Source organism: Acomys minous, assembly GCF_964271855.1.
Source record: "Acomys minous genome assembly, chromosome: 16".
In the NCBI taxonomy this organism is placed as follows: Eukaryota; Metazoa; Chordata; class Mammalia; order Rodentia; family Muridae; genus Acomys; species Acomys minous.
Genome location: NC_140498.1, coordinates 9,339,865 through 9,349,631, shown reverse-complemented (window position 1 = coordinate 9,349,631; position 9,767 = coordinate 9,339,865). Strand labels below are relative to the sequence as shown.

Sequence of the window (9,767 nt, the reverse complement as noted above, 5' to 3'; positions counted from 1 at the left end):
GACGGGTCGCCGGGAATAGAGGCGGCTTCACTTGGTACCGCTCCTTGCTTCGGTTCTGAGGACTCGGGAGCTCAGTTGAGAAGGCTGATTAGGCTGCGGGAGGTGGAGGTTCCGGAGGACTACTTTCAGTGGCGTAGGAAGACGTCAGCTACGTAGGCGCGAGACGTGACGCAACAGACGCTGCATAAAAAGCGGCTCGCGCGGGCGCCGGAACGCTGAGTGACGAGCGGCTTTGTCTGGTTCGTTGGTCCTTTCGTCGCGGTCTTCCGACGCGCCCCGCGGTTTGTGCTTTCATCTCGTTCGTTAGCAGGTACTGGTCTGCGTCGCTCGAGTCATGGAAAGGTCGGGAAGGAGGGCTTTGACGTGAGGCTAAGCGGTGTTTTTCCACGGGAGTGGGGGGAGGGGGAGGGCGAGCTGACGTGACGCGGCAAACGGGCCTTCCGGGAAGAGTGGGGCCTTGTTCGCGTGCGCCGAGCGGAGCGGAGCGGGGGCGGCCCTGGCGCGCGCGCCGGGGAGCTTAACAGACGCTTAACCGATGGAGAGTCCATCGTGGATGTTTGAGTGGGGGAAGGCAGAAAAGAGGTCGTCCTGACTTTAGCTAGGTTTATACGCTAATTCTAACGTAGGAGCCATTGTTTTCCATTTAAGCGGGGGTTTTTAAAATTTAATTTATCACGGCTGTTCCTGCATGTCCTTCAGTTAGTGAGTGTTCTGGGTGCCGGTTTAGTGTTTTGGAATGCTTTAGCAGTTTGAAACTATGATGACAAAACATTTTGTGCTGTGATAAAACGGGAGTTTTCACTAGAGGTGGTTGGTGGGGATTTTATTAGACGTTTAAATTATAAACAACGCTTTACTTCTTAAATTTAAGGTCAAAATGCAGATCTTCGTGAAGACTCTGACCGGCAAGACCATCACCCTGGAGGTCGAGCCCAGTGACACCATCGAGAACGTGAAGGCCAAGATCCAGGATAAAGAGGGCATCCCCCCTGACCAGCAGAGGCTGATCTTTGCCGGCAAGCAGCTGGAAGATGGCCGCACCCTCTCTGACTACAACATCCAGAAAGAGTCGACCCTGCACCTGGTCCTGCGTCTGAGAGGTGGCATGCAGATCTTCGTGAAGACCCTGACCGGCAAGACCATCACCCTGGAGGTGGAGCCCAGTGACACCATCGAGAACGTGAAGGCCAAGATCCAGGATAAAGAGGGCATCCCCCCTGACCAGCAGAGGCTGATCTTTGCCGGCAAGCAGCTGGAAGATGGCCGCACCCTCTCTGACTACAACATCCAGAAAGAGTCGACCCTGCACCTGGTCCTGCGTCTGAGAGGTGGCATGCAGATCTTCGTGAAGACCCTGACCGGCAAGACCATCACCCTGGAGGTGGAGCCCAGTGACACCATCGAGAACGTGAAGGCCAAGATCCAGGATAAAGAGGGCATCCCCCCTGACCAGCAGAGGCTGATCTTTGCCGGCAAGCAGCTGGAAGATGGCCGCACCCTCTCTGACTACAACATCCAGAAAGAGTCGACCCTGCACCTGGTCCTGCGTCTGAGAGGTGGCATGCAGATCTTCGTGAAGACCCTGACCGGCAAGACCATCACCCTGGAGGTGGAGCCCAGTGACACCATCGAGAACGTGAAGGCCAAGATCCAGGATAAAGAGGGCATCCCCCCTGACCAGCAGAGGCTGATCTTTGCCGGCAAGCAGCTGGAAGATGGCCGCACCCTTTCTGACTACAACATCCAGAAAGAGTCGACCCTGCACCTGGTCCTGCGTCTGAGGGGTGGCATGCAGATCTTCGTGAAGACCCTGACTGGCAAGACCATCACCCTGGAGGTCGAGCCCAGTGACACCATCGAGAACGTGAAGGCCAAGATCCAGGATAAAGAGGGCATCCCCCCTGACCAGCAGAGGCTGATCTTTGCCGGCAAGCAGCTGGAAGATGGCCGCACCCTCTCTGACTACAACATCCAGAAAGAGTCGACCCTGCACCTGGTCCTGCGTCTGAGAGGTGGCATGCAGATCTTCGTGAAGACCCTGACCGGCAAGACCATCACCCTGGAGGTGGAGCCCAGTGACACCATCGAGAACGTGAAGGCCAAGATCCAGGATAAAGAGGGCATCCCCCCTGACCAGCAGAGGCTGATCTTTGCCGGCAAGCAGCTGGAAGATGGCCGCACCCTTTCTGACTACAACATCCAGAAAGAGTCGACCCTGCACCTGGTCCTGCGTCTGAGGGGTGGCTATTAATTCTTAAGTCTGCATTCCCTGTGGGCAGTGATGGCATCACTCTACACTCTAGCCATTTGCCCCAATTTAAGTTTAGAAAGTACAAGTTTCAATAATAGCTGAACCTCTGTTAAAAATGTTAATAAAGGTTTTGTTGCATGGTAAGCATATATGGTGTCATTTGTGAAATTTTGTGGTGGTGAGGTACTCTTAATTGTGTTGAGGGCATGATTTAAGGAGATTACTATTGGCCAAAATTGGCATAACTTACAGCTTATACTTAGATGGAAACTTTGTTTAAAAGTTAATGGTGGGAAGAGACTTGATACCCTATGAGCATATACAGGGGGAGGTAATCCCCCTCAGGAACGACTAGGGGAGGGGAACAAGGAAAATGGGAGGGAGGGAAGAATGGGAGTATACAAGGGATGGGATAACCATTGAGATGTAACAAGAATAAATTAATAAAGTAAAAAAAATATATATATATAAATAAAAGCAATAAGAAGTCACTAAGACACTCAAAAAAAAAAGTTAATGGTGGGGAGGGGGCTGGAGGGATGGCTCAAAGGTTAAGAGCTGCTCTTCCAAAGGGTGGAGTTCAATTCCGAGCAGCCACATGGTGACTCATAATGATCAATAATGAGCTCTTGTGGCCTGCAGGCAAAATGTAAAGTTAAAATGTCAATTTGGGATAATAGGGGGTGGGGGTTGCCATACAGCCTTTTTACATTGGGAGGGAGGGTGGTCTCTAGATTACTAAACAGCTACATTGCTTGGGTAAGATACTGTCAGGTTTAGTTTCTTAAGGCTGGTTGGGGTGGTAATTCTTGATTAGGAAAAAGCCCACCACTCTTGTAGAAGTGGTAAGTAATAGAAACACTAAAAACCTTTAAAGTGAACACCTGTGGTTGGAAGCTTTGCATCCCCTCAGTCCCCAAAATTTTTAGTTTAGCTATGCCTATGGCCGGCCTGAAAATCACCCGTTTCCTCAGCTTTAGCAATTTTTTTAAAAAATATGTATACAGTATTCTGCCTGCAGGTCAGAAGAGAGCACCAGATCTCATTATAGGTGGTTGTGAGTCACCATGTGGTTGCTGGGAATTGAACTCAGGACCTTTGGAAGAGCAGTCAGTGCTCAACCTCTGAGCCAGCTCTTCCCCCCCCCTGCCCCCCCCCCCCATTAGGGTTTTTCTGTGTTACAGTCCTGGATATCCTGGACTCACTTTTTGTAGACCGGTCTGGCCTCCAACTCACAGCGATTGCCTGCCTCTGCTTCCTGAGTGCTGGGATTAAAGGCGTACGGCCACCACGCCCACAAGCAATCATTTTTCAAATGGGACTTAGAAGCCTATATCTTAGGGTTCACCAAGAACTTGAACCTACAAGTCTGTCAGATTATTTAATTGTTAAGTTAATGGCTCAAGACTTTGAAAATGCTTTTGTAGCTGGTACTTAGCAACTGGAGGTAAGGTTTGTAAAGGGAGTTACTATATTCAATGCAGGACTGCAGTTTTTTTTTTTTAAAGCCAGACCTTGAATGTCAGTCCTGGGGCAACAGGGAGGTCTTCCTGGTCTACACAGGTGAGTTTGAGGGCTATAGACAGAGAAATTGAAATGAGATTACATAATGTACTCTTAACAGTAAACCTCAGATTTTTCCTATGGTTCCCTCTAATTTACTGGGGACAGATGGCCTCATGGGTTCTGGGAATCAAATTAAGTCTTGGCAAGCAGCAATCTGAGCTGTTTGACCAGCCTTCTATTGGATGCCTACCCTACCTATTTAAATTTTTGGACAAAAGTATAACCCAGACTGGTTGCTTTGTAAACTTAATCTTAGTTTGCCTTTGAACAGACTGCCACTGTTAGTGGCTTGGTGTTTGTTGTTAAAAGGACAAAGGCTTTGGTTCAGTTTTATTATTTTTGGGTTTTGGTGGGTTTTTTGTTTTTGTTTTTAAGACAGTGTCTCTTGTGTTAGCCTTGGCTGTCCAGGACTCGCTTTGTAGACCAGGCTGGCTTCGAACTTGCAGCAATCGCCTGCCTCTGCCTCCCACTGCTGGGATTAAAGGTGTAAACCACCACACCCAGCCATAAGGATAAAGTCTTAAGTAATGCAGGCTAGCCTCAAACTCTTAAGCGATACACCTGTCTGTTGCTCTATTAAGCCAGGCAGTGGTGGCTCTTTAATCCCAGCATTTGGGAGGCAGAGGCAAGTGGATTTCCATGAGTTCGAGGCCAGTCTGGACTACAAAGTTCTAGGACAACCAGAGCTGTTAAACAGAAACCGTGTCTCAAAAAACAAAACAAAAGGTTAGTATTAAAAAGGCTGAGGGCTGGAGAGATGGCTCAGTGGTTAAGAGCGCCACCTGCTCCTCTAGAGGTCCTGAGTTCAATCCCAGCAACCACATGATGGCTCACAACCATCTATAATGTGATCTAACACGCTCTTCTGCAGATAAAGCACTCATATGCAATAAATAAATACATCTTAAAAAAAAAATCAAGGCTGAGTGCACACCTTTAATCCCAGCACTCCAGAGACAGAGGCAGGTGGATGGCTGTGAGTTCAAGACCAATCTGGCCTACAAAGCATGTCTAGGACAGCCAAGGCTACACAGTGAAACCCTGTCTCAGAAAAAAAAATGCCATCTTGCCTAGGATTTTTTTTACTGTTTTGAGAAGGGGCAGGGGGGGTGTTGATTTTCAAGATGGGGGTTTCTCTGTGTAGTCTTGGCTGTCCCAGACTCGATTTGTAGACCAGACTGGCCTCCCTGAGGCCTGAGATTAAAGAGGTACACCACCAGGCTATCCTATGAACTCACAGAATCATTTGTGTCTGCTTTTGTTTTGTTTTGTTTTGTTTTGTTTTGTTTTTCAAGACAGGGGCTCTCTGTGTTTGTCTTGGCTGTCCTGGACTCGCTTGTAGACCTCACAGCAGTTCACCTGCCTTTCCCTCCTGAGTGCTGGAATTAAAGACGTGCACCACCATGCCCAGCTCCTGTGGCTGCTTGAGTGCTTTGGCCAGGAAAATTTTAAGAACCTTACAGGTCTCGATCTCTGCACACAAAATTGGAATTTGAACAAAGGAAAGACATGTTTCCTATTATTAGCTAGTCCTAGTGGTGCACACCTGTAATCCCAGCACTCAGGGAGGCAGAGGCAGGTGGATCTCCTGAGTTCGAGGCCAGCCTGGTCTACCAAGCAAGCCCAGGACAGCCAAGGCTACACAGAGAAACACCCTGTCTCAGAAAACAACATAAAAAAAAAAAAAAAAACAACCACACACACACAAGAGAATGTTTACTATTATGCCTTTTTTTTTTTTTTAGCAGTTTGTTGAGTGTGGTGTGTGACACATGATCACAGTACTCCAGGGTCAGGGTCACCTACAGGTAAAGGTCAGAGTGAGTTACATAGCAAGACTTGCCTCAGATCCTTTGCACTGAATTAGAACAAAACAAAAATGTTCGTAGTCTGCTCCCAGGTTCTCTTGATTGCTGGAGAGATGCCCATAGAGCTTTGTGGGGAAATGTGATAAGGAGGTGGAGCTTCACTCTAAGATAGTGTAGAAAGAGAAGAGTTGATAAGATTTCTTGAAACTGCATGGTGGTACATACCTGTAACCCACAGCACCCTGAAGGCTAAGGCAATACTGCTTCAGGCTAGGCCAGGCCATTTTGTTAAGACCCACTTGTCCCCTAATAGAAAACCATAAACAGTGTACAAATGAACTTTTCTTTTTGTTTTTTCAAAACAGGGTTTCCCTGTGTAGCCTTGGCTGTCCTAGACTCACTTTGTAGCCCAGGCTGGCCTCGAACTCACAGCGATCTGCCTGCCTCTGCCTCCCGAGTGCTGGGATTAAAGGCGTGCACCAGGTGGTGTTTGTCTTTAATGCCAGCACTGAAGCACAGCCAGTTAGAGCCCTTAATGAGGCTGGGCTGTCAACTAGTAGGCTTCCGGCCAGGCAGGATTACATAGTGAGACCTTGTCTCAAAGATAAAAATTTAAATATGGGGGGCTGGAGCGATGGCTCAGAGGTTAAGAGCACTGACTGCTCTTCCAAAGGTCCTGAGTTCAATTCCCAGCAACCACATGGTGGCTCACAGCCATCTATAACGTGATTTAATGCCCTCTTCGGGTGTGCCTTTAATCCCAGCCCTTGGAAGGCAAAGGCAGGTGGATATTTCTGAGTTTGAAGCCAACCTGGTCTACACAGGGACAGACAGGGTTACCTGTGCCTAAGAACAACAACAAAGGGGGGGGGCAGTTGGGGACACTAAAAGAAAAACTAGCATCAGTTCCCCTGACAGGATCACAAAGTATGGTAGCTAACATGAGAATGACGTATGTGCCATGTCATCCACCCTGAAATCACAGAGTTCACAGAACAAGCTGGCACCCTCAGTTAAAACCTCCTTTCCCTTCCAAGGGATCTTCCCTCTCTCTCTCTCTCTCTCTCTCTCTCTCTCTCTCTCTCTCTCTCTCTCTCTCTCTCTCTCTCCCCTCCCCCCACTCATGTTGCTGGCACTCTACCATTTGAACTATCCCCAGTACCCCCCCCCCATTTTTTTTTTTGTTTGTTTGTTTCCTTTGGTTTTCTAGACAGTTTCTCTGTGTAGCCTTGGCTGTCCTGGACTCACTCTGTAGACCAGGCCGGCCTCGAACTCAGAGATCAGCCTGCCTCTGCCTCCTAGAGTGATGGGATTAAGGTGTGTACTACCATCCCCAGCCTTTTTCTCTCTTTTTAAAAAAATATTTAATTTTAATTTATGTGCATTGGTGTGTGGGTGTCAAATTTTGGAGTTACAGACAGTTGTGGGCTGCCATGTGGGTGCTGGGAATTGAACCCGGGTCCTTTGGAAGAGCAGGCAGTGCTCTTAACCACTGAGCCATTTCTCCAGCCCCACCCAGCCTTTTTCTACGAAGCAATGTCTCATATAGTCTGACCTCAAATCACCCGTGTAGCACCACAGCATGGCACAGGACTCAATAGTTGTTTTTTGAGGAGAACGCGTGGGTTTGATTTGGGTGTTGGTCTTTGAAATAGGCCACCATATTCTCGTTTCATCCACTTCCCAAGCACTAGGATTACAGGAATGTTGCATCACACACAACGGTGGACTCCTTCAAAATCTTTAGTTATTCTGTGTGTGTGCATGTGAAGGCCAGAGGACAAACTTGTGGCCACCATGGTAGACCGCTTTCTCTTACCCTGGGGACCAAATTCAGGTCTCACATGGATTAGCCAGTTGCCACCAAAGCCCACTCTGGCCTCAGCTTCCCAAACACCAGGCTGAGGTAACCTTCAGAGGCTGGCCTGTTCTTCTTTTACAGCCAACACTTTAGTATAGTTTTTTTTTTTAATTGACTTTTAGATTGACCTAACTCCTCTCCCTCCTTCTGGGCTTTTCTTGGAAACAAGCATCAAGATTTACTGGAACAGTATGTATGACTCCTATGCCCATAGCAGCCAAGACCTTGAGTAGGCACGTAGCCAGGAAGCTTAGAGAAACCAGGACATGGCTGACTGTGGCAACAAATGCCTTTAATCCCAGCACTCAGGTGCCAGAGGCTGGTATAGTAAATCCCGGGCCTACCACAAAAAGAAAAACAGAGACTTTCAGTGGAGAGAGATTAGCTAGTGTAGCAGTTCTCAACCTGTGGGGTTCAACCCCTTTGTGGGGTGTGGGTGTGGGCTGGAGGTGTTGAATGATCCTTTCACGTGGCGATTGCCTAAAACCATTGGGCTGGTGAGATGGCTCAGAGGTTAGGAGCACTAATTGTTCTTCCAGAAGTTCTGAGTTCAATTGCCAGCAAACACATGGTGGTGACTCACAACCTTCTATAATGTGATCTAGTGCCCTCTTCTGGTGGGAAGATGTACATGCAAGCAGAGCACTGTATATATAAAACAAGTAAATCTTCACCCCTTAAATCCCAGCATTGGGAAGCAGAGGCAAGCCTGGTCTACAAAGAGAGTTCCAGGACAACCAGGGTTATTATACAGAGAAACCCTGTCTCAAAAAAACCAAACAAACAAACAAAAAAGAAAGAAGAAAGAAAAACAAAAAATTCCTTTTTTTTTTTTTTTTTTTAATTTCAGGACAGGATTTCTCTGTGTAGCCTTGGCTGTCCTGCCCTCACTTTGTAGAACAGGCTGGCCTCAAACTCACATTGATCTGCCTACTTCTCTCTCCCTAATGCTGGGGTTAAAGGTATGAGCCACCATGCATGGCCCAAAACAATCTTTTATTTTTATATTTTTGGTTTTTCAAGACAGGGTTTTTCTGTGTAGCCTTAGCTGTCCTGGACTTGCTTTGTAGACCAGGCTGGCCTCGAACTCACAGTGATCCACCTGCCTCTGTCTCCCAAGTGCTAGGATTAAAGGTATGTGCCACCATGCCGGGCGCAAAAAAATAATCTTAAGAAAAGAAAATATATTTATATTACAATTTATAACAGTAACAAGATTACAGTTATGACATAGCAATGAAAATACTTTTATGGCTGGGGCTCACCACAACATGAACTATATTAAAGGGCCGCAGCGTTACAAATGCTGGATACTAGTGGGTGTAGCAGGGGTAAAGTAGGTTAGGAAGACTCACTTCTAGGGTAACTACAGTTGACAATAATCAGTTAGATTTTTATTTTTTTATTTTTTTTAATTTTTATTTATTTATTTATTTTGAGACAGGGTTTCTCTGTGTAGCCTTGGCTGTCCTGGACTCGCTTTGTAGACCTGGCTGGCCTCGAACTCACAGCGATCCGCCTGCCTCTGCCTCCCGAGTGCTGGGATTAAAGGCGTGCGCCACCACGCCCGGCTAGATTTTTCTTTTTTTTTTTAATTAATTTGTTTATTATGTATACAGTGCTCTGCCTGCATGTACACTTACTTGCACAACAGAAGAGCGCATAGATCTCACTATAGATGGTGGTGAGCCATCATGTGGTTGCTGGGAATTGAATTCGGGACCTTTGGAAAAGCAGCCCGTGCTCTTAACCGCTGAGCCAGCTCTCCAGCCCCATCAGTTAGATTTTTCAGTGTGGCTGATAGAATAGTGAACACCCCAACGCAAAGAAAATGGTCATATTAGGAGTGGAAGATAATCTAGTTTCCCTGTTCAGAGCAGCACCTTCAGATTGAATGGTCACGTAGAACCCCAGAAATGTGTCAAATTACCCTATCATTTAAAAACTTAAGAAGGGCTGGAACCGGGCGTGGTGGCGCACGCCTTTAATCCAGCACTCGGGAGGCAGAGGCAGGCGGATTGCTATGGCCCTGAGTTCAGTTCCCAGCAACCACATGGGTGGCTCACAACCACCTATAATGTGACCTGATGCTCTCTTCTGGCATGTAGGTGTACATGGAGGCAGAGCACTCTATACATAACAATGAATAAATAAATATTTTTTTAAACTTAAAAAGAGGCTAGACATGATGGCACACACCTTTAATCCCAGCACTCAAAAGGCAGAGGCAGGTGAATTTCTGAGTTGAAGACCAATTTGGTCTACAGAGTTGAGTTCCATA

General features: G+C 47.3%; 1 protein-coding gene across 2 annotated transcripts; it reads left to right on the top strand.

Moving 5' to 3' along the window:
* Nucleotides 1–156: 156 nt before the first annotated feature.
* UBB (ubiquitin B) lies at nt 157–2,400 on the top strand. Of its 2 annotated transcripts, none has more exons than XM_084760908.1 (2): nt 157–310; nt 872–2,400. In XM_084760908.1, exon 2 carries the CDS (start codon nt 878–880, stop codon nt 2,249–2,251), a length of 1,374 nt encoding a protein of 457 aa, XP_084617034.1. In that variant the 5' UTR covers nt 157–310; nt 872–877; the 3' UTR covers nt 2,252–2,400. The 2 variants fall into 2 exon arrangements, with proteins under 2 accessions (XP_084617034.1, XP_084617035.1); XM_084760909.1 differs by lacking the exon at nt 157–310 and adding an exon at nt 450–582.
* The last annotated feature ends 7,367 nt before the right edge of the window (nt 2,401–9,767 follow it).